Raw genomic sequence first — 23933 nt, forward strand, 5'->3', positions numbered from 1 at the left:
GGAAGCCCTTTCCAAGGGAGCAGCATTTGCTAAAGCAAACATTTACCACCTTGAATTTGCTTGCAAGTATAAAATAAATATTGATATCCATATTTCATACATTAAAAATATTTTATTTTACATTCATTTTGATGTTCAATAAGTTACGTCTAGCACCAAAGAAACATTTTGGAGGGGCTGAGGAATTAAGCAAAGTGTAAGCACAGAATTAATTTCTACAGCATTTAAATGACTCATTGGTGCCTAGGTTTTTTGTTTTTTAAGTTATTGTTCAGACGGGCATTAGGCTATTGCTTCAGTTAGACTTAGGTGTGCCGAAGCACTGTGGAAATATAAAAATTATATTTGAGGGAAAAAAAATCAGAAGACCCACAATTATTTTAAGCTCCCAGCTACACACAGAGCTGAGGCTCCCGACCACCACCAGTGTTACGGCAGCTAGGAAACGGGGTACGGGAAGAACCACATTGCATAGCCACAATCCCAGAAAGAAAGGCTGAGCTGCCTTTCCAGGGGAGTAGGCCAGAGGAAATCTTGGTTTATACCTTCTGAACTTGGCTTGTGTGCCCCGTGTACGTGCGTGTCGGGTGGAAGGGGTTGGTGTTGGTGAAGCTGCTCGGCGCGCACAGACAGCTACAGGTCTGCCTCAGGGACCCGACGGCACGCCGCTCACAGGCGAGCCACACAACGCCTTATGGCAGGGAGGACAAAGCCCTTCCCTTTTCCAAGGGACAGACTGTCACAAGCTCAAAAGAAAAAGGCACTAGAGTTTGGTTTCGTTTGTCTCCTTAGAAATGCTGGCTTTGTATCTGTACCCTCTTTAGTCTAAACTGCCTGCTAACACTGCTTTGATAATGCTGGCTCTGCTAACTGAAGGCCCGTTCTGGTCAGGGTGCCTCTGGCACGGTGCAGACTTAATACTGGTTCTAAGGTTTCACGGTAGCCTCACTGACTGCAGCCCACAGTATCCACACAAGATTACATTTCCGTGCATTTGTTCTGAACCCTGTCAAGTTCCATGTTTTGGCACAGCCGCGCTCCAGAAGAGCCGCCCAGCTGGCCTCTCCGTCACCGCTTCCTGCTCTGGACAGCATCAACTTGTTTTTTCTAATTATTCATTTGGGTAACCGCCAGCACAGGACCTTAAGAACGAAGTGAGGATAAGAATCCTTTCCTAGTCGTCCTTCAACGTCGCTCCCTTAATCGGCACGTATTGCTAGAATACTGGTGCGGCTCAGGCGGTGCCGCCACGTGCTGTGCTACGCCGCAAGTTCGCGCCTGCTGCGGGCACCCGGCTCGCTCTGCAGCCCTCTGACAGCTCACAGCACCCTGCCGAGCGTGCCGTCACCGCTGCAGCGCGCTGAAGTCACCGCTCTGCCGGCCGCACATCAACAGTTTTAACTTCAGCACGTCCGGCCCTGTGCATTTCACAGTACGTGCACTGAGAAGCCTGGAATGGCTTGAGTTATGCTTCTGTGCTTCAGGAGCACAGCAGCTGTGCATTTTGATCTCATTTACTTCTTGTTTTTGTTTTTAAAAACCAATCTTGGGGGTCACTATGAGCTTGAGAACGTAGCTCCTGACCAAGTCCAGGAGGCTGCTACACGTCCTCAGACCATCTGTGCTCAGAAACCCCAGGCACCAACGGAGGAGGCTCCTCCAGCAAGAGCTAACAGCGATTTTTGCTGCCTGAGGCTCCCAAGAGCTGCGAGCCACCTACCTGCGTGCTCTCCTGCACCGCCTTTCTGCCCGGAACCCGCCACTTCGCAGCGGCGCTGACCCCAAAGCACAGCACCACCACAGCTGCCTCGCGCTCCTGCAGCTTTGCTCCTTAACACTGAAACCTCCTGTGGGGCGTTTCAGCGACAATTCAAGCCCAATCTACATCCAGAGCAGCTGGGTGCAAAGGCAGCTCTCCCAGAACCCTTCCCACAGAGCAAGCACCTGAAGGCACCTCGCCCACCACCCTCCTTCCTCCCCGCCCCCCATCACGGCTCATCCCTGCCCTACTCTCTGCAGAACCTCTCGCCCCCCGTCCCACCACCCCGGCTGTAGCTACTAAGGAGAACGCTCTGAAAGCTTAGCAACGGTCACAGAAATCCCTGCCCACTCTGCCTGAGAGCCCAGGACTTCTGCAAGCTCCGCTCTGCTGCCAGCATTATGCCAAAAACAACGACGGGGAGAAGACAATTTGCTGGAAACCATCTCCCACCTTCAAAAATAAAAAAAAAAAGCAAGGATTACACTGACACTCGTTTGTCCAACAGTAAGGAGTAAAGCATCTACCCTGGGACCGTCAGACTTGAGTACGTTCACATGGAAGAGATCTGTTCTAACAATGCACCCAAAGCAAAGTGCTCTAACGAGTAACGAAATCTAACAGAGAAGTATCACAAGTAAGCATTTGTCATGATCCAAAGCAAAAGTCTGTTTGAACGACGGACCATGATATTGTGGGGTTTTGTTTTGTTTTTGCTTTTTTTGCCTGTTTTGAACGAGAAAGTTTCTGTATCTTTGGGGAGGGCAGGAAAAAATAACGGAGTCCTTGAGGCTGCAAGGGGCCTCTGTTATGATTTCTCAGATCAGAAGAGTTTCAGGAAGCATCTCGGGATATCCAACCGCTTTCTGTTAGAAAGTTTAAAATCCTTTTCTTCAGTACCTTATCTAAGTAACTGGGAAGGCGACTCTTTGAAGGGATTCCTTGTCTTTTTTGAAGATGGTCTTTAATGATTATAGTTTTCACAGTCACGTAACGCGCAGGACTCAAGTTTAGGGAGCTGCAGAGCACTTTTTCCCTGTCCGATAAGAGTTCAAAGCCAGGCAGGTTTTCAATGGCAGCAAATTCACCTTCTTTACCGTCTTCCTTCCCCCTCTTGGAACTGGCTATGTTTTTGTTCTCCTTCCTCTTTTCCCGTTTGTGTCTGGCTGCCTCGTACTCCGCCGACTCCTCCATTTTGGTGATTCCATTGCGGCGATACCGCTGCAGTTCCCGAATCTTTGCTCGAAGTATTCTCTCCTTGTGCATGTTCTCAAAGAAGTCCTCAAACTCCTTACAGGACATGAACTGGTACAGGGGCCTCAGTTTCAGCCTCAACTCCTTCTCTTCTTTTGTGATCTTTCGTTTGGGAGTTTTCTCCTTGTCCTTTTTATCCTTCCCCAGAAAGGCGGGCACCAAGTTATAGTCTCGTGCAATGTTCTTCCGCCGCTGCCTCTCCTTGAGTTTTCTTACGTACATGTCTACGTGGGCTCTTTTTAGCTCTATTTCCACGTCGTCGTCGTCATAGTTCACCGACAGGCCGCTGATCAGAGTCTCAGCATCTTGATCATATTCGATCTCGTAGTCGTCCCGGAGCGGCATGTAGCCCAGCTGCTGCTGCTCGGCTACCGATATATCCAGCGGCGGGAGCGGTGTGGTCAAGCTCGGAGAAAGCGGGCCGCCGCTCGGACACGTATGATCCGTCACTCGGTTGGGGATCGTGTCGGGGATGCAGGCCTTCCCGAGGTTGCCGTGGATGTACATGCTCACGTAGTGTTCCATCACCTCCTGCGGCGTCCGGGAGGCTCCCACGTGAGCAGCCATGTCCTCCTGAAGGGAAAACAAGGAGGGGCAGTGACATGATTCCTGTTACACCCCACGTATAACACGCACTCCTTCCTCCCCGTCCCTCAAAAACCAACTCACGATACCCTGACTGTTGCGGCAATCCTGAAACCAGACCTGCTGCCACGCGTTTAGGTCCAGGTAAGCATTTACAAGTGCACAAGGGCACGTAAGCTACGACACAAGTATCAGGAATGTGTGAAGCCCCAAAGAACATCAGCCTGGGAAGCTGCCTCAGGTCTGCCTCTAGTTAGAGGAACACTGCCCGGACGCTGGATCCACGTGGTGACTGCTGAGCATCCACTGCTGTCTCCAAGAGTCGGCTTGCTGTCACCGTGAAGTCCTGCAGGTTCCCAGTGAGTACTGAGATCACTGCCTTGTTGGGGGTTGTTCATTTGTAGTGTAACCAAAGTACTTTTAAAGCAATATAGAAATAAGAAACATAGCATTTATGTCTCTTCTCTAATTAATTTGTAATTAAATGAACTAGTTATCACAAGCCTTGAGAGTTTGAAAAAGAACCACAGAATCATAGAATTATGGAATCATGAAGGTTGGAACACACCTCCAAGATCTTCTGGTCCAACCACCCCCCTACCACCAATGTCACCACTAAGCCACGTCCCCAAGCACCAGGTCCGACCTCTCCTTGAACACCCCCAGGGACGGTGACTCCACCACCTCCCTGGGCAACCCGTCCCAGTGCCTGACCGCTCCTTCTGAGAAGAAATGTCTCCTCATTTCCAACCTGAGCCTCCCCTGGTGCAACTTGAGGCCGTTCCCTCTGGTCCTACCGCTGGGTACCTGTGAGCAGGGCCGACCCGCAGCCCCCCACACCTCCCTCCCGTGCAGCTGCAGAGAGCAGTGAGGCCTCCCCGCGCCTCCCCTTCCCCGGACCGGACGCCCCCAGCCGCCCCCCCAGGACCGGTGCCCCCAGCCCCGCAGCCCGGCTGGGGGCAGCCCCGCGGTGCCGAGGGCGCCGACCCGGGACCCCGGCGGGGCCGGGCGCTGAGAGGCCGGGCCGGGCCGGCCCTTACCCAGTTGCCGAAGCCGAACTGCTCGATGGCGTCCAGCAGCAGCTGCTCCTCGCGGCTGCTCCAGCCGCCCTCCGCCTCGGCGCCCCACAGCGTGAAGCGGCCGCCGTCCACCAGCTGGTAGCCGTGCCATCGGCGGTGCGGGCCGATCTCGGCGCCGGCCGCGAAGCACTCGGGGCACAGCTCGATGTCGGCGCACTCGGTGCAGCGGAAGCGCAGGGAGCTCACCTCGGCCAGGCAGTACACGCAGTACTTCTTGCCCAGCTCCGCCATCTTACCCCCCCCCTCCTCCTCCTCCTCCTCTTCCCCCCGCCCAGCCGCGCGCGCGCCTCGCCCCGCCCCCTCCTCCCCGCCGCAGCCAATCGCGGAGGGGCTCCCCCGCCGGCTGGGGCGCGGCGCGCCCGGCGCGCTGAGGAGAGGCGGGGGCGGCGATTGGCCGGGGGGAAGCCGTCCGCCCGCGCCGCGGCCAATTGGAGAGGGGGCCCCGAGCGACCCCGGCGCTGAGCGGTTGGTAGGGGAGGGGGGCGGGGCTCCGGGGGCGGGCGGAGAAGGGAGGGGCCGGGCGGCGTTGCCGGGGCGACGGGGGAAGCCGGGCGGCGGCCGGGGCAGCGGCCGGCATGGCGGCGGGGCCGGGAGCCGAGGAGCCGCCGGGGCTCGGCGGGGCAGGACCGGAGGGGCCGGGACCCGAAGAGCGGGGACCCGGGGGGCCAGAAGCGGAGGAGCCGCCGGGGCCGGAGGAACCGGGACCGGGGGACCCGGGACCCGAGGAGCCGCCGGGGCCGGGGCTGAAGGAGCCGGGACGCGAGGGGCCAGAAGCGGAGGAGCCGCCGGGGCCAGTCCCGGAGCCCGCCCCCGAGCAGCCCGAGGTGCCGGAGGCCGCCCCCGGGGAGCCCGAGCTGCCGGCGGAGCCCTCGGGTCCCCCTGCACCCGCAGAGCCGCCGGCCCCCGAAGCCAGCGGGGCCCCGCCGCGGCCCTTGGAGGAGGAGGAGGAGGCGGAGGCGGAGGAAGGCGGCGGCCCGGCGGCGGAGCAGCGGGAGCGGGCGGCGCTGCTGGCGGAGCACCGCGGGCTGGCGAGCGAGCGGGAGCGGCTGCGGCCGGCGGGCGCCGCCCTGCAGCTGCGGCTGGGCGAGCGGCTGCGGCTGCGGCGGGGCGAGCGGGCGGCGGCGGCAGGAGGCGGGCGGCAGGCGGCGGCCTACGGCGAGCGGCTGCGGGAGCTGCGGGAGCTGCGGGAGCTGCGGGAGGGGGCGGAGGCCGCCTGCGGGCAGCGGGTGAGGGCCCGCAGCGGGAGGTGCCGGGAGAGCGAGGCCCTGGCCGAGGAGCAGTGGGCGGCCTTCCGGCGCGGCAAGAGGGCCCTGGCCCTCCGAGCCCTCGGCGGGAGGCTGGGCGGCCGGGCGGCGGCCGTGAAGGCGGTGGACGGCGTGCTGGCCAAGGAGCAGGCCAAGGAGAGAGCGGTGAGGGAGGTGAGGCGAGCTTGGGTACCTCCGGGTACCTCTGGGCTGCTAAAGTTTCCGAAAAGGACGGGGTCGTCCTCTTCGTACGCCTAGGGAAGTATCCCCTTCCAGGGGCAACAGGCGTGAAGGTCTATCCCCCAGCGTTAAAGCACAGCAGACTCATAAAACCTTGCCTTGAAGCTTTCCTCCTGTCACTACTGACTTTAACCCCAAGCGCTTCTTCCCCCACAAGGCAGGGATTAACCAAGTCGAACCACTCTTTTATTTCTGCCCCTCCAGGTCCGCGTGGAAAACATCAAGATGAAGCTTGAAATCCAAAGCCTTGAAGCGGTCTTGAAAGCCCAAGGAGAGCTGTCGAAAGGCCAGAGTTTTGTAGACTTTGAGTACATGAAGAAAGAGAATCAGAAGCTCGGCCAAAAGTTTGATGACCTCTGTGGTGAAATTCTAAAGCTCAAAAAGAAGGTATCGACTGCAGCGCACGTTCTCAGCCATTACAGGGAGAAACTACAGTTTGTGGAAGCTGAGAACCAAGTCAGAGAAGCCGAGCTGATGGACATTGACATCCTCTTGTCACAGAAGAGAGACTTCCTCACCAGAAAGAAACAGGCCAGGGACAGGCTGCGGGCAAGCACCCTGAAATTGCAGCAGAAACGTGGGCTGGTTGGAAATGAGGTACTGCTTCAAGACTTTGAGGAGAAGGTGGACACTCTGGAGTTGTTACGTCAGCAGCTGGAGACACTGAAATGTCACCACGCTGGCCTGACCCTTACACGTAGGGAAGTTCAGAAAAAAGTCAGGGAAGCCAATTAATTTTTACCTTTTTAGGCAAAGAAAGCACGGAAAAGATATACGCCAAGGAGTTCTCTGTAATTCTCATTTTTAACATGCTTCTTTTTGGTAAATCCTAGGGAACATACTACACACATACTCCTGAAAAAGACTTTTCTAAACGACATCAATACTTGGCATTAAATGATCATAGTACTCATTTTTGAATGAAACCATATACCTATTTACTTATTTTTAAAAAAGAAAACCAGTCAAAAGCCTACACTTCTAGAAAATCCCCTCTGTGCTCGGTCCTGTAAGACCATGGCGATATTGTTTAAGCAGAGCACTCACCGTACTTTGATTCAAATCTTGCTTCTACCACCCGTTTTGGGTCTTATAATTCAGTATCAACTTCATCCATACAATAAACCTACCCGCCTTCTAGGCAGGTCCTGGATTAAAAATAATTAATCTTAAGGGTTACTTTTCATAGATGTGGCCGAGAACTGAACAGAGAAGCATACTGTGGAAGCCTAGCAGGACTCGCATACAGCCAATGCACTGCAGAAGCACCAAATCCCTCGCCCATTCTGTAAACATAATTGGCTGCAAAGTTTGTCTTGGTGGTGTACAAGAAGAAAGGTTTACTACTTTAAAAATATACACCAATCTTATTCAGAACTAGAGTTCTGGTGTTGTTTTTTTTGTTTGTTTATTTGGTCTTTCAGCTTTTACAGCCTAGGGGATACTCAGTCTTGTGTGTGACATGTCCTGGTGTGGGACAAGATAAGGAGCAGCATAAACCCACCACCATTTTAGCCCCCTCTGCACTGTTCAACTCTAGTGTCAGAATTCCAGAAGACTGAATTGAAAGGGGGGAGAGAAATTTTCACACATATATGACCATACAGCTCACACAGCTTTAGTTCCAGGAGACAGCTTCCGCTTTCAAAATAGCGTATTCCTGAAATTCCCGCATGACTCATGAAAAACAGCAACTACGAGACTTATCTACATCCTGCAGCTCTTGCTGCTGCGAGGGTAGCATCGTTTTTCACTAAGACATGGGATGGTGTCGAGAATACAGAAACATCTCGGGCCAGTAAAATGTCAGAGCTGGGAAGGAGTACGTTCTTGTTCCTGAAAGAGCTGCAACCAACCAGCTGATGGGCAGCCCAATTATTGCGTGATTCTTGAACCGAGTTAATTGCTAATTTCCATCCATTTCTACTTTGCTTAGACAGACTAGATCTTTTTAGTCAGAATTAGGTATGGAAGGCCCAGATGCAAGTCTTCAAAGGCTGTGAATTTTGCAGCAAAGCAGCTACATCCCAGTGGGAAAGAGTAGGAGAGGAGTCTTTTGGTCTCCCACCACAGGCTGGAATTACACCCTGTGGGACCAGCATTGCTGAGCTGTGCTTGAGCTGTTGGTCCCAGTCCCAAAGTTGCATACGTGTTTACACACAGCACACAGGGCACTGAATACACTTGCAAGGGGGTAAAAGTAGATAAGCACGTAAAGACATTCCTAGCAACGCCTTATTCCTTTCTCTTTTAAATGAACTGGGTTTTCTGAACTTGCCAGTTATTTAAAGGCCAGAACGTAATTGAAGTGCTTATTACACTATTGAAAGCTTACTTTTTTGTTCTTTTTTGTCATAGTGAAATGGCAGTCTTCAAAGAGATCAGTGGTTTCTTACTTTATGCAGTCATGCCGAGCAATCTGGTTATATTCCTCAAAGGTCCTGACAGTTTTGCAGAACCATTCCATAAACGACTGAAACAGCGATGCTCTTGTTGTAGAAAGAACTCAAGTACTCTCTAACTTCAGTAGCTCGCAACCTCTGTTTATGAAGACAGATTATACACAACTAGTAACTTTCCACAAAATGCCAGTATATCTATCTCTTGCTGGATAGTGAAAGGACACAAGTGTAACTGCCAGCCACTTATCAAGAAAAAAAGGCATTATAAATCATGGCCCTTCATCATAACCTCCTGTTTGGTAATGGGGCTCTTCTCCTGCTGAAAGGAGTGGTTATTGCCCAAGTTTAGTAGCCGCTTAATGTTCTATGAAACTTTCCATAAATACTAGTGGATGATTAGCAGTCATGTCTCTAAGAGAAGTAACTCTTATCTTATTACTTACAAATTCCTGCCAGGGAAATTCTTAAGACTTCTTGCTGCTTTTGGCTTAAGGGATGGAAACCTTCTCTTAACTTCTTAAAGATCATTAAGCAACAAACGTACACAGGTAAAGGGAGTGAGGAGCAGGGAAAGTACATCTCGGGTGCTTTTCATTGCTGCACATTTGAGATCTGGAAAAGACAGGAATTTAAGGTGCAAATGAAGTTGACAGCATATTCCATGTCCCTGAGGTGGGATTTCTACTGAAACATACTATTAAGACATTAATCCTCACACTGCCTCCAGAGTTTTTCTTCTTAGTCCTGAGCTGCTGGGGTAACCCACTACTATGCTGGCCTTCCAAAGCACCCCGAAGGTGTAAGGATCAAAGATTTCTCCATTTTCCTCCTGAAAACATAGGAAGACATCTGCTGAGGAAGTAGTCAAGATAAATCTATTTTTATCTGCTAATCTCAGTATTACCTGTCTTCAGGCAGATTGGAATGAGCACTGGGAAAACAAGTAAGAAAATCTAGTTTTAAACAATTTTATGCAACTCCTGTTAATATATCTAATATAAATGTCTACCAGTATCAAGCATAAGGCGATTTTGATGTTCTAATCCAGCAAATCAAACAGCAAGGTACTTCGGTACGAGGCAGTGAAAGGTGTTTCCCAGAAGAAACTCAGTGGCAGCCAAGTCTTTGACTATGTTCCCCTGCAGTCTTGTTGCGCAGGTAGTTTCTCCCCAGCTTGTGTCTAAATTCTATTTTTACCTGGTGTTTTAACCCCTTTCCAGACAATTAAGGGATGGGAAGCTTCCCCACTCGAATATCTGAAGTTAGGTTTACATAAGAATTAAAGCAATACCGCCTGAAGTTGAGCACAAAGATGCCCTGCGATTATGAAACAAAATAAACCATGTTTTCTTCTTTTAAAACAAAGAAAGTTTTAATTTCTGAATTACGCTGCCAACAGGTGATTAAGATAACTTTACATGACTTTATTTAATAAAACCATATATTTACAGTTGAAAAAAGTTCCAGTTTGATACACATATCTAAACAAAACATGTAACTACATAAAAACAATTTAAACGTGATGTACAGGGGATGTATCAACAGTTCTCTACACGTCACTATAGTTTTTGAAACATTCAAAAAGAAGCTGTTATAAGGTACCTCTTCAAATAAAAGTCTTTACTGAACGAAATACGTCAATGATTGATTGCGGACTGAAGTTGCGAAACGGCTTTACAATAAAGTGCAGGTTGTACAGAATTCCTAACCTGGTTGAAGTTTCCTGTTTTCTCTCATCTGCTGCACGTCCAGTGACAGTTGCAGCCTTCTGATGTGTTGCAGCATTTTTATTTTTCCTTAAACCCATGAAGAAAATGAAACAGTTTGCTTTGATGGGGACACTCGTTCAATGGGAGAAAATCTCATGCATCGTGTTACAGATGCCCTCAAGCATCCAAACAATAAAATTAAGTTGTCAAAATCTTTTATGCAATCCCTGAATTTATTACAGAAACCCTCCTTAATAATTAAGAGATTTGGTATGCTGCAAGAAACTTAAAAAGCTCAGTGGCAAGTAATTCTAAGCCATTACAACTCAACTCTGTTTTTATCAAAATTCAAGCATTATTTTCAAATCAAGTTACTGAGAAGTTGAAACAATTGCATCTTCAGGCAGGTGATTTTTTTCTTCAAATGCATTTTGTTTGAAAACAAACTGTGCAAAGCTCCTTATTGCATTGCTTTTCTTCATTAAAGAACATACCTTATATACACAAAGAAATCATTTAGAAAATATATACATCTTCTAAAAACAGAAAGATCAAATCACTGAACAAAATAATTACGTTTGCAAGTAACAAACAGTGCACAGGTGTTGCAGCAGGCCTTTTCCCACAACTATGCCCATTTCCACTCTTACATTCAACATGTTACTGAGAAGAAAAAAACGAGAACAGGCTGCAGATGGCTAAAAGAGACCTACTGGCTCCAGAATATACTCTAATCAGACAAGTGAGCCATCCTTCTAGACTTGGTTTAAACGGAAATACACACCTAGTTACAATGAGGACTTAAATCACAAAGCCAGTTACAGTACCACCTAAAAAACGTATACTGAGGAAAAAGTTGTCTCCGTTTAATAAATCATTTAAAAGCATAGTGCAAATGTTTGGGATGTTAGGCCTCTCATACCCTTTGTGAAAAGGTGTATTTGTTGTAGTAATAGTAAAAGTAGCATTAAAAACCACTTACTGACCTTCCAGCTTTCTATTGCACGTCAAAGCAATGTACCATACAAGTACCGGTCATTAAAGGATCAGAGCTACACAAATCCTGGGAGCATTAACGGGTTTTCATGTCAACATCCTGATGTCTGTTTTCAGCAAGTGATGGCCTAGAAGAAGCCTTTTGGAGAAATTCAGATGGCCAACAAAAAATACACACGTCTATTACACCAGGTACACGAAGTGGACAGGAAAAAAGGCCAATGAGGTAACAGACTGGCAAGCTGCACTTGTATCACATGTATTCCAAAGTGATTGGGAGTCTTCAAACAGTTAACCAAGAAACCTTGCTTTCGCTCTTTTTTAATATTACAGTCAAAGTATCACCCACAGAAAGAATGTTTGTACTAAAGGAGAGTTTTGATTACATCCCTTACAGTCTAGGTTGGTTTGAGCAGTGTGCAACTATTATTCTCATTTTTTTATTCAGACAATGCCGAAATGATCGGCATAAAACAGACTGAGAAGCCCTGGGAAGCCTATGGCCATGTAGCTAGAGGGGCTAGTCATTCCTGTTGACAGTTAACACAAATATTGCTTCGGTTAGTTTCCCTTTTCAATGGTCGTAATTATTTATAAAACAGATTTTACACTATACAATAAACATTCTTGTAAATCAGAGGCACTCACGATTTACAGTTCAACATTCGTCTGAATGCAGAGGGAATCTAAGCGGTGTAACCACTGAGCATCTGCTGTCGGCTCTCTGTAACTCGCTCTCCTCTATCAGAGGCTGGCTTCAACGCTAGGAAATGACAGCCTCTACCTGTCCTGACAGTATCTGTCCGGCATGTTCCCCAATAAACTGCTACTCATCACTACATCAAGTTCAGCTCCATATACGCTTTTCTACTATGGCAGCAGCAACTTCCAGAGATCCCCCATAAGCTTTTCTATTCAGCAGCAGTGCTGGCTTATGGAACTCCTCCCCTGTGCCCTTCCTCCTTGGTTTTGCCAGTGAGCAGACCTGGGTATGAAGAACCTATAAAAATTCCTTTCAACCACCTCTCATCTGCTCAGCCGACAGTTTCATCAGTTGGACAGATGGCACAGGAATAAGTAGCTGGTAGGCAGGAACACCCTGAAACAGCACTGCCCCAGAGGAGGGAGACATGGAAGCATACATTTACTGGTATGTGACCCTGTGTTTAAACAGAGGCAAGACAGTACGATTGGGGAATAATGCCAGCTCGGTACTAGACCCACACCTGGTGAGTTTGGAACCTAGCCAGAAAAATGGAACGTTTTCCATGTGCATCCAGATTGGAACATGGATTTCCAAGGCATCTCGAAGAATAATTGGTTTTACACTGCTAGCATGACTTCTTTTCCAAGTTAACTTAACGTTTTTCCTTAAAGAATGGAATGTAGTTCTATGTCTACATGATCTCTTTGGTAAATGGGACCTACAGCCTATAAAACCAGAAGCATTTCTAAAGAAATGGTCCTTACGTCATTTAAGTATAAATTCCAGCACCAGTTATTTAAAACCCAGATCCAGCTCCTGTTAGGGGTATGGGAAACATATCCTGCCTAACAACAAAACTAGGGAATAGCTTTCAAAGCAACCGACATTACTGAATGCCCGGTATTTTAAAACATCAATGAAAAAAAGAAAGAAACCTTAATGTTGTCTAGTTTTACTGCCCTCATCAGACATCTGATGTGTATCGCTGTCCACCGCAAACGCTCACTCCGCTAAAAGTTTAAGGCTAAGCCTAGGTTTCACTTACAAAGGTTTTAACCTCCCATCTCCTTTTTTTCCTCCTCTCTTCCTCTCTCCCCTTTAAGGCTATCCTACTACTGAAAAAGAACTGAAATAACACTTTGATTTGCAGGCTCACACGTGTCAAAACACTACCCAATACTTTTGCCACTTTCGATCTTTTCCTGTGAGTTCCTGGAGGCAGCCAGAGTTAACGTTTGAGTGAAGGGCTTCCTTTTTCCATTTCCCGGTTATCCTTCTGCAGAGCAGCCAGTATCTAGACAATGCAACGAACGAGAGAGAAAAAAAGTGTTAGATCTACAAAGCTATAAATCTCTGTCCAAAGATTTTCTGATGTCATTACCTCTGAGCAATACTATTTTAGCTATTAAATATAGTTAGGCTCTCAAAATTGAGAACCTCTCCACTGAAGAAGACCACTCCCCTAAGTCCTTGTGGCATGGTTAAGTAGGAATGGATTTAACAAAGGTCTAAACTCAGTCTCTCCCCAACACACACACACACACACACTCTTGAAGCCTGGATGTGGGATTTTTACCCAGACTACACAACTGTAACACTATGAAAAGGAGCTGCCTGAGGGGAACTTCTAATTCTCCGGATAAATGAACTGTCTGAAACCACAGCAACTGGGCAGCCTGTTCAGAATCACCATAGCATTGATTGGTGCTCGCCTAGAGCACTTGGCTGTCTCCAGATCTGTTTATGTGATTTTTCTGAAGCAAAAAAAATCACCATTTCCGTTCACATTGAAAACTTTTATTTCCCATTAGCTGATGCACGGTTTTGTTTTGTTAGCCCTCATGACCTGCAGACAGCACACTGCCACCAGTTCCTCCTCGCAGTATGCGCTCCCTGCCCTCTGGTCACTCTCCACTGCAGCCCAGCGGCAGCCCCAGGATCTGCCCAGGAACCCGATGTACTTTGGGACATTTCCTCTCAAAGAACTGCAGCTACAGGTAAGCAACTCTGACCAATTTCAAACAAACTTCTGCATCATCAGAATTAACAGCAAGTAGCTCTAAATCACTCAGAGCCATTACACAATACTGCCAGTATTTCAGCGCAAAGGCATCCAAGCTGTTGCAACAGGTGTTCTATAGAGGCACGAACAGAGCTGCTGCTGGCTGGTTGTTTGACAGCTTCTAGAATTGGAGAGATTTCAGCAAGGTCCCGCTCAAAGATATTCTGAATAAATCAACAGCTACTCAATGAAATGAGCTTACTGAGACTTGCAAGTGCCATAGTAACAATGCCTTTTGTGGAAAAAAAACTTTTTAAGGAGCCTAAGAATGAAACCAAAATACTGATCCAGAAAAGCTTTTTATGTAGACCTAGCTAACGGAGAGCTCAGATTCCTTAGTTATTTGGAAAACTTGATGGAGCTAAAATCGAAGCATACAAATTCCAGAAACACTAAGCCAACAGCCTAATCTGATTCTCCACATCTGATGCCAAAGCCACGAGTGTAACTGCCGCTCACAGTTCAGACTAAGGCTATATTGGCACAAGAACCTGGAGATCCTTGTTGGTAACTCCAGAAGAAAACCAGAACTTGCAGGCTTCCTGCTGACAACCACACTCCTTGTTACCAGAAGTGCCCCGGTCATCATTCAGCCGGTCTCCTTCAGTCTTTACTTTCCTGATCACGCTGTTAGAATGACCAAGGGAAAATGGAGTGCGATGGAAAACACCACCAGCCTGTCTGATGAGGGAAGCAGGATTAATAAGCAGCCTGTAGCATTTCAAATGAGGTCCTACAAACATAATCTCTAGACAGCATCATCCCAGAACGTGACACGCAGGATACCAACACCAGAATTACCAGAGTACAGCAAGGTGCGTGGTTCAGTGCTTTTCTGAGGACCAAGTATACCTACTGCTGAGACCTGAGTCTGAATTTGACTTCTTAGCTCTACAAAATCAAATACACTCCTAACAAAGGAGCAGCAGCTCAAGCTATGCTGCTTGCTTATGCAGGACAGTTACTGTAACCAAACGAGATGATGCTGAGATGGGACAACGCCACTTTTTTAAGCTCAATAGCATTTGGCATCCTCTGCAAACTAGTGCCCCTGGTCAGCCTGTCCACCTAGAAGTTTAACTCCAAAGCAGAGCATTCATCACAGTCAACATTCATTTTGTTAATTTGAAAAGGTATTTCCCTACAGAACTAAACATACAAGCAAAAAAAGAAACCACAAATGGGTACTACAGCCAAGTATCTAACTTCTACCAAAATACTTGTAGTCAAAAATAATCACCTAACCAGGGAGCACAGCAATCGCAGCCTGACTTCTCAAACACCCTGGGTGGGTGGGTGGGTGTTGCCACAGGCCCCAGCACTGCTGACTACTACTGCTCCCACTCTGCAGCCAAGTCACACACTACCAAAAGCCTGTCCTAGAAAAGCAAAATTCAGGCTTCTGAGTCCAAACTCATCTTGGTGAACTTTAAAGGCTGAAAAAAGGTAAAAGGCCACCTCAGTCAGCATCTCTGTAAAAGCAAAAAATCCCGTACCCTTGTTGTCTTGGTGCTGATCACTACTGGAACCACCAGTTCCGATAGTGGTACCTCAGCAAAGTTCCAGTATGTATAGGATACAACCAAACTCATAGCTCCTACTCACTTCTGGCTTGGAAAAGGATGGCTAGAGAGTGAAGAGGCCTTCCTGACAGAAACTTACTCAGTAATGGAATTAGCTGGTGAAGAAAGCCAGCTGGTGCAGAAGACAACAAGGTAGGTAAGATGTCAGCCAATACCAACCCTACAGTGAGCTGGCTCTCCTTGAGATCTATTTGCTCCACTGTTCAGCAGCATTTTTTCTTCAGTTTGCCACAGCAAGCAAGAACAATCTGGTAAATTCCAGCGTAGTCCAAATGAAGTTGATGAGGAGACTGAGGAAGACTGCTAGTGCTAAATTATTTTTAAAGTCCTTGTCCTTTTGTGATTATCACTACCAAATCTTTACAGTTATCACAGGCTGAAAAGCACTGGCAGAGAACAGCTGAAAGCTGGTTACCTGGGGGTATTTGGCAGAATAAGACTCCTATCTCCCCATCTCTGCAAACACTTGAAGCAGCAGTAGGCTGAGAATTTATTTTGTATGTGATGGTCACCAACACAGGACATGTTCAAAGAAAATGAACTATCTGAACAAGGAACAAGACTGGAAGGCTACTTGTGGAGACACTGCTGGCTGAACAATGCTCTTGAGGACAGAAACAAAGGTGGATCTGTACTAGTAACTTCTGATGAAGCCCAGAAGGTAAATGCAAGATAAGCTGTGAGGAAGCCTGTGTCAGAGAGGAAATGCTAGCAGTGCTCTGTTCTCAGCTGGGCAGCACAGGCCATGCTCCCCTCTACCCGCAAGGAAAGGCTCAGAACACTACAACCAGCTCCTGCCGCGAAAGGTTAGGAATTCTCATCTCCAACAGCACGCTGGTGCTACCTCCCATCTACCATTACTCCAGGAAAAAGCCATAAGCTCCCATTCACAGCTGAATTGCCATAACCACCAAGTTTAATGTCACCTTTCAGTTCTCCCCCCGCAAAAAAATAATTTGTATAGACTGGGCAGAACTCATGAAACAGGCTGCATTACTGCTTTGAAATAATTAAAAAAAAAAAGTTTCCCTTCCAACTGCTATGGAGTGCATTTGACCTAACTCTCCAGCATGAATGCACACAGCAATTTCCACATTCAAACGACATGCTTCCACCTTTTTTCTGTAAACTGAAATTTAATTGGGAATTGCAGCGATGAGACAGCAATTTTTTGAAGTGAAGACTTCACTGCTAAATGTCATTAAAGGAATCAGAGATGTGGTCACTTCTGTACAGCCCCAAATTAGGCAAACTCCTCAGGGTTAACATATAATGATACTGTCCTGACCGATTCTCATCTTATCCCAAAGAGCGAACTTCTGCATTTATGTATCATGCTGTAATGCTGGTAGCAGTCTTTGTAATAAACAAACTAAAAAAGCTGTATGATACTTTACTTCATCAACTCTAACATTTCCATTCTGAGCGTCGACTGAAGTCTCCCTTTCCAGAGAAAAAAGCTCAGGCAATCCACTCACCTGAATGCATACTGAACACACAGCAAGCCACGTAGCCCTACCCACCCACAAAATCAAATACTAGGTGTAAAACATTCTGCATGAGTACCGTACATTCATCTGATAATCAAAGATCAACATGCTCTTTACCTGAGCCCACTTTTTGTTTCTACTTTGCATCTGAATGGCAGCAATAGATGTAAAGAACTCTTCTGAAGGTAAGTCCTCTGGTAGCTTTGTTAAAAACTGAGCTATATGAATGAAGTCCATTTTGGTCAAAATATCTTCAAAAAGTTTTAATATTCCCAGGGCTGTACGAAATAAGAACTCTTCTCCATCACGACAGAACACATCCCAGACACGACAAGCCAAGTCTAGTGGCAAAGATTTGCTGTACAACGTGAATATCCTGAAAAACAGAGTAAAATTTTCACAGTTACTGGACCAGAAAGACGTCTCGGATGCTCACAGAAGTACACAGACTGCTCATTAGCAAGTTAGAGGCTTCTCAAATATGAATATCCCCTTTGTATTTCAGAAGTACTCCTATTAGTTGCTGCATAGCAATACATGAAACAACATAAAATCGTACTACATTAGTACAACAGTTACAGCATATCACCATCACCTGGGGTTCCAGGCCTAATTTTTCTCCACATATGCACTGCAGAACATTTTGCTGCACTCTCTAAAACTGCAAATAATTCTTTCTCCAGCAGAGGTCAGCAAAACCTCAGCTATAAATACAACCTTTCCGTATCTTTTAACACAAAATTTATTTTCACGTATGCTGAATCTAACAGTACTTCTCTTGTGCTTAGGATTTCACGCACACACACACACACCTTCTCCTTTTTCATTTAAGAAATTCTGGTTTACATAAAAAAATACAATGGAATGGAGATATAATACACACACACACATATATAGGTATAGAATATAAATCAATTTATTTTCACAGCAAATTCTAATCATCAAAGGTTTTCTGCAATATTTGCTTTTTACTACGTCAGATTATTTGAATGATGTCCCATCAAGTATAACGCTTCTCTGAGTCGTCACACTTTAGGAAAATAGGAAAATTTTGTATTTTATAAGCAGCAATAAGAGATTAAGCCATTTGCACAAATTCAGGTGACAAGTAAATTGCAGGTTAAGCATCCTGCACTATTTCATTTCATTCTGTTTTCACATCTAATAGCAATATTTTTTTATATCAAGTGGAAATCGTTAAAATTCTGTTCTCCAAAAAAGCTGAATTAAGAAAGTGGTAGAGGCTGGATTGAAAAAAAAAAAAAACCACCTACTGTTCATATATATATATGAACATGTATATATATATATATATACATACAAACACATTTGAATGTAGAAGAATAGCATGGGATCAGCCTCCTTGGGTTATTGGCTGAGCATGTGCCTAGTTACAGACTTATTCTATACTTTCAGCATCTTTGTACAGTCACATCCCATATAAGAATGTCTCACTGCAGAATACTTGCACAGCAGAATTACAGCTTGTTGTCTATACACACAGGCGCACAGGAAACAGCAATAGGTTTTCCATTTAAAAAGACCAGTGCAATAGGAAGCAATTCAGCTGAACACTTTCCTGGTCACCAAGCAGCAGGCACTCAGCTAGCCCTGCCTCAACATAAGCAACAATGCCTCTATTTTTTGCTCCGTTTTTATTCACAAACGCTATTATTCTGTCATGATTCACACCTAACCTGAATAACCCACGTGTATTAAATCTGCAACTATGCAGAAAATTAACTGTCAGAAGAAATAGTCACATCGATTTATTAGAACACTGCTTTTTGTAGGAAAAGATTTACTCACATAAAAAAGCTGTCACGTCAAATAAGGTATTTGACACTGATCTCTTCATAATTTGCATGGAAGTGCAATTTGAAAGAAATTCATAAAGCAATTAACTTTCATTAACACTATCATGGAATTAAATGCATCAAGCCCTACGGATGGAGATTGGGCCCCCTAGAATAACCAACGACACAACAGCAGGAATCATTTCTGCTAAGAATGGATCCAGTATTTGCTCCCTTAAAACATTTCCTCCAGAAAGACATTTTTATTAGACATCTGAGCTACTGCTCTGAAAGCCAGCTGAAATTTATTACAGCAATAAAGCAGCTGCAGCAGCTCTCAGCAGCGCTAGCACACCGCTTGCACATGATCTGCCTGCACGGACTGCAGGATGATTTTCTGCCTGCTGCTCTCTTTCAACTCCCCGAAGTCCAAGATGCAGACAAGGCAGCTAACAAGCACGGAGATGACCAGCGTCAAAGAACTGTAAATGCAGGGTTCTGGCTGCTATCTGTCTGGAAGAGGAAAAAAATAAGTACCGGACAGATGCTCCTGCTGCTCCCGGCCCTGCTTACGATGAATGCGTACTTTGAGGTAGACGCATGAAATCCTGGCTAGTTTGCTGCTCATAGGGAAAGCACATGACCATCATCTTATCAAGAAAGCACTGTTACCATGATCATCATAGGCTCTATTTTAATCACTCTCCCCCCCCCCCTTTTTTTAATTAAAAAGTCTTCATAAGATATTGTTAGCAAGAGTGCTGAAGGCAGGTGTGCCAGATTTTGGATCGACAACTCAGGCACAACAACGCCAGTGCAAACCAGATCCGATATATTCTCGTACTGCACATTCTTGTGGCCATTTTTAACAGCACACAAAAAAAAAATCTGCAACTTCTGAGTTCAGTTGTGGAAACTGCTAAATTAATTCAGCTTTTGATCTTACTCTCGGATCCTCTCTGCTTTATTCTGGTACACTACTTTTTAGTTACATTTTTATCTGTTTCATCTACATCTGCTTTGAGACACTGCATCTTTCTAAGAGTTTGTGCATTCATTGCATAGTGGCATTACAGACATCTATCATTATATAATGAGAACCATTCTCATCAGCACCTTTAGAGTTACTGGAGTAAGATTAAGTTTATTTAGTACAATTTTAAAATCATTGAGATGACTGCAACAGAGCAACATCTTAATAAATTTGATTGCATTCGAAAATGCCTCAATACAAATACCTTGCTAGTTTCTGGGCAATTTCATCAAGTCAGAAGCACCCAAAAAAACCTGTTCTCTTGCCTAGGTGTGCTACACGGCAATGCAGAGCTTCACTTGACTTCGCTCTAACCTGCAGTGACATGAGGATCAGCACACTGTAAATTATGCTGAAGACTAATTTTTTGGAGTCTGGTAACAACAACTCCAAATCAAGAAATTCGGATGTCACGAGAAACCTCTGGACAGAATTTTCGAGGTTTCTGATCCACTTTTTTCTTTGAAAAGGCAGCACGTACTTAAAGCATAATCTTGAGCTTCACTTTTTGGGGGTGGGATGTTACTGGCATGACACGGATTACATTTTTCCTGTCATGACAGACAGCAAGCCTATAAATATTTCACTGGAAGTGCCCACTACAAACATCCACACAAACAAAATGGCTTGGAACTTTATCATAGCAAGTAAAGGGTGTCAACAGAAAGTTCGTGTTCACAGAGCACAATCACGGTCAGTGCAATATTAAAGAACACTGGTTTAGCCATCGGTACAAACAAAGCTCTGGGCTGTAATTATTGCCCAAATCATTTTTCTGAGTGGGAACGAAGAGGTATTTGTATATTAGCAGCAGGCCATAAATAGACCGCGTGTGTCCTTTGTAAAGCCACATTCTGCTCTGCTCAGAAGAGCCTGTGGTCTATCAGCTGACAGTGCTGAGTGGCCCAAACCGGCCTATTCAGACACTATTTCCTCTCTGTTCTCTGTGAACCTGACTGCACGTTGTTCTTTACAGCCCTTGCACACTCGATTCCCTTTATATTCTGCAAAAAAAGTAAAAGCATGTCTAGCTTTTGAATTTTTACCAGGAGAAATAGCAGTTGGAATTTGAGCCTGAATCACGTGGGTCCTTTTTAAAAGAGATGCCTTACTTGTGGCAGGTATCCGCTGATAATCATTCTGCTGTACCTTTTAATTAAATTCTTAAGTCCTTGACGTCCTGCTGTCATAGAAGGCAGTGAACTGGCAGGGGAGCTGCACTCCCTAAATCCTCCACCAGCCCCAAGAATGCCCAAAGCAGCATTACATCACCTGCGTAGCACTGCTTTTTTCTTGGCACGTCCCTCCAGCAAATGATTTAGGCATACCAATTTCACCGCCGTTCCCTGCGGCACCGGATACGTGGAGGAGCACAAAGGAGACCAGTCGATCCCACTGTAATTGCAGGAGGTTTCCCAGCAACTGGTCTGTGCGGCACTGGCTACTGGAGTCCCCCCAGAGCTGGCACCAGCTGAGATTTCCTGCAGACATGCCTGCACAGTAACCATGCCAGCCACCGGAATAGCAGCAGGCGTCCCTCTGGAGCTCAGAGCAAACATGCATTTAAATAAAAGTGATGTTGTCGGAGCAAGGCTGTTTCACTGAGATTTTTACCCACACCCAGGAGGTCTGTCTGTCTGAAAGAATTCACTGGGCGTGGAGCTGCACAAGAAACACTTCACCATATTCTTCCTCGAATGAAACGTAATTGAAACTTCTTTCTTTCCACAAACAGTTTTGTTTTTCACAGAGTAGTATCCCTATTACAGCAAATTCCCTGTCAAACTGGCAGTCACTCAGAAGACACAAGCAACATTAGAAACACAATTTTAAAAAGTCCTTTGCTTTAATAGTTACTCACTTGCAAGGACACTGACCCACCCCATTTTCCCTTGCATCTTTCCTATATTACTTCCCGGCTAGTTCCGTACTAATTATAATGGAAGGACAGCAGATATAAACTCCAATTCTCATTAATTCCCAGTGACTGTTAAAAAGATCTAAATTTGCTTCCTAAATAGGATTTTTGAAGTAGGAAGGATATATATATATGTTCAGACACACCTATATGTATAAATACATACATGCACATACACAGACATTCAAAAATCTCACCAAAATCTCACACAGTCGAACACCAACCCCACTGCCTAACAAAACCAAAGACACGGTTGGACACGCTGACTAGCTCAAGACAAATGTGAAGAAGTTTAGTATAGGACTGGACAGGACTACTGTAAGTAGTCCTCATTCCTGAGGTTTAATATCATTTCAACATCTTTCCTCTTGTCACTGGACATACCAGTCCCTGCCCTCTTCCTTTCCTTCTATCCTATTCCAGCATTTTTCTGGCATTTTCCTGCTGTGCAGTAAAGAAATCCAGTTCAGCTTATATTCTCAGCCTTCAGTCATAAAATTTTCTGATAGCATTTATAGATGTTGGGAGAAATGAACCTATCCATCACACTCCCCCTCATTCCCCTACTCACACTGCATTAAAATGTAATCCCAGTTTTACAGCAAAGTCAAACAAAACCCATGCAACACTATTCTCTGTGCAAGAGGCATGTGCAAATGAAAGGAACTCAAAGGCAGCAGGAAGCCCGTGTGGATGAAAAAGAAGCTCCCGACAAAAGTATACAAAAGGAATAAGGAGGGGAAGATGTCCCTGAAGGAATACAGAGACACTGTCTGAGCACACACGGAAGACCAAAGCCGAGCTGGAGTTAAACCTGGCTATGGCGGTTAAGGACAACTAGAAGGGCTCTGCACAGGTGCATGAGCAGAAAAAAGATTAGGGAAAACACAGGCCTGCTGCTGAATGGGACAGGGAACCCGTTGAAGTGGTACACGCAGAAGGCTGTGCTACTCACTGCCTTCTTCAGCTCTGTCTACTGAGACGACTTGCCTTCAGGAATCCCAGGTCCTTCAGACCAGTGCGAAAGTCTGGACAAGAAAACCCTACCGTGGGCAGAGAGGGATCAGGTTAGGAACATTTAAACAAACTGGGCACATACAGGTGGTGCATGGGTCCTGGTGAGAAACCCCTGGGTGCTGAGGAAACTGTCTGGTGTCATTGTGAGGCTGCTCTCAATGGTATTTTAAAGATCATGGCGACTTGGAGAGGTTCCTGAGGACTAGAAGAACTTAACAAGGACAAAAAGATTATTGGGACAAGTCAGTATGGATTTCTGAAGGCAAAATAATGCCTGAAAAACCTGATAGCCTTCTATGATGAGTGTCTTGGTGGATGCGGAGTAGATACTGCCCATCTTGATTTTAGCAAGATTTTCACCACAGTCTCCCATAAAATCCTCGCTGATGAACTGATGAAGTATGGACTAGATAAATGAAGAGTGAGATGGACTCAAAATTGGCTGAACTGCCAAGCTCAGAAAGTTATTAATCAGTGGCAGCAAGTAAAGTTTCAAGCCAGTACACTGCTAGAATACTCCAGGGTTTGATACTCAGCCAATATTTTTAAGTAATTTAATTACAGACATAGATGATGGATCAGACTCTACCCTCAGCAAGTTTGCAGGTGGTACAAAACTGGGAGTCGTGGTTAATCCACTGCTCTAGAGGAACACACTGGAGAAATGAGCTGACACGAGTCTCGTGAAGTTCAACAAAGGGTAACGCCAAATCGTGCGGCTGGGCAGGAAAAAAGAAAAAAGAAAAAAAAAAAAACACCGGTATGCATGTGAAACCGACAGGCTGCAAAGCAGCTTTGCAGAAAAGGACTTGGAGGTCCTGGTGGACAAGAAGTTAAACACAAGCCTTGGGAACACAGAACGCCAACCTCCTGGGCTGCAGCAGGAACAGCACTGCCAGCAGGCCAAGGCAGGTGACCTCTCCTCTCTTCTCAGCACCAGTGAGGTCAGCTCGGGGCTTCCCAGCACAAGAGACACAGACACGCTGGCACAAGTCCAGCTTGCCACAAATGTCATTAAAGGCTTGGAGCATCTGATACACAGGGAGAGGCTGAGAGAGCT

The 23933-nt window shown here is 46.2% G+C and overlaps 3 protein-coding genes across 7 annotated transcripts in view; 1 reads left to right on the top strand and 2 right to left on the bottom strand.

Moving 5' to 3' along the window:
• Window positions 1-2407: 2407 nt before the first annotated feature.
• On the bottom strand, window positions 2408-4941 carry TADA2B (transcriptional adaptor 2B). 2 transcript variants are annotated; one of them, XM_066995622.1, is made up of 2 exons: window positions 4639-4941; window positions 2408-3586 (listed from the first exon to the last, which is right to left on the bottom strand). In XM_066995622.1, exons 1-2 carry the CDS (start codon window positions 4906-4908, stop codon window positions 2594-2596), a joined length of 1263 nt encoding a protein of 420 aa, XP_066851723.1. In that variant the 5' UTR covers window positions 4909-4941; the 3' UTR covers window positions 2408-2593. The 2 variants fall into 2 exon arrangements, with proteins under 2 accessions (XP_066851723.1, XP_066851724.1); XM_066995623.1 differs by having other exon boundaries at window positions 4864-4926.
• A 290-nt stretch (window positions 4942-5231) lies between these two features.
• On the top strand, window positions 5232-7543 carry CFAP184 (cilia and flagella associated protein 184). Its single transcript, XM_013179528.3, has 2 exons — window positions 5232-6095; window positions 6366-7543. The coding sequence occupies exons 1-2, from the start codon at window positions 5253-5255 to the stop codon at window positions 6894-6896; spliced, it is 1374 nt and encodes a 457-aa protein (XP_013034982.2). The 5' UTR covers window positions 5232-5252; the 3' UTR covers window positions 6897-7543.
• The window catches only part of TBC1D14 (TBC1 domain family member 14), a 70241-nt gene continuing 52744 nt past the window's right edge, over window positions 6437-23933 (bottom strand). For all 4 annotated transcript variants that reach the window (XM_066995628.1, XM_066995627.1, XM_048047646.2 and 1 more), the window contains 2 exons: window positions 17227-17485; window positions 6437-13268 (listed from right to left, as the gene is read on the bottom strand). In XM_066995628.1, the coding sequence (XP_066851729.1) occupies window positions 13203-13268; window positions 17227-17485 (325 nt within the window). In that variant the 3' untranslated portion in view covers window positions 6437-13202. The remainder of the gene's footprint in view (window positions 13269-17226; window positions 17486-23933) is intronic.

Source organism: Anser cygnoides, chromosome 4 (genome assembly GCF_040182565.1).
Source record: "Anser cygnoides isolate HZ-2024a breed goose chromosome 4, Taihu_goose_T2T_genome, whole genome shotgun sequence".
NCBI classification, from domain to species: domain Eukaryota; kingdom Metazoa; phylum Chordata; class Aves; order Anseriformes; family Anatidae; genus Anser; species Anser cygnoides.

Coding starts and splice junctions, on each gene's coding strand:
- TADA2B (XM_066995622.1), bottom strand. CDS start 4,908: ATGGCGGAGCTGGGCAAGAAGTACTGCGTGTACTGCCTGGCCGAGGTG. Junction 3,587..4,638: donor AGTTCGGCTTCGGCAACTGG/GTAAGGGCCGGC, acceptor TTTTCCCTTCAG/GAGGACATGGCTGCTCACGT.
- CFAP184 (XM_013179528.3), top strand. CDS start 5,253: ATGGCGGCGGGGCCGGGAGCCGAGGAGCCGCCGGGGCTCGGCGGGGCA. Junction 6,096..6,365: donor AGGAGAGAGCGGTGAGGGAG/GTGAGGCGAGCT, acceptor CTGCCCCTCCAG/GTCCGCGTGGAAAACATCAA.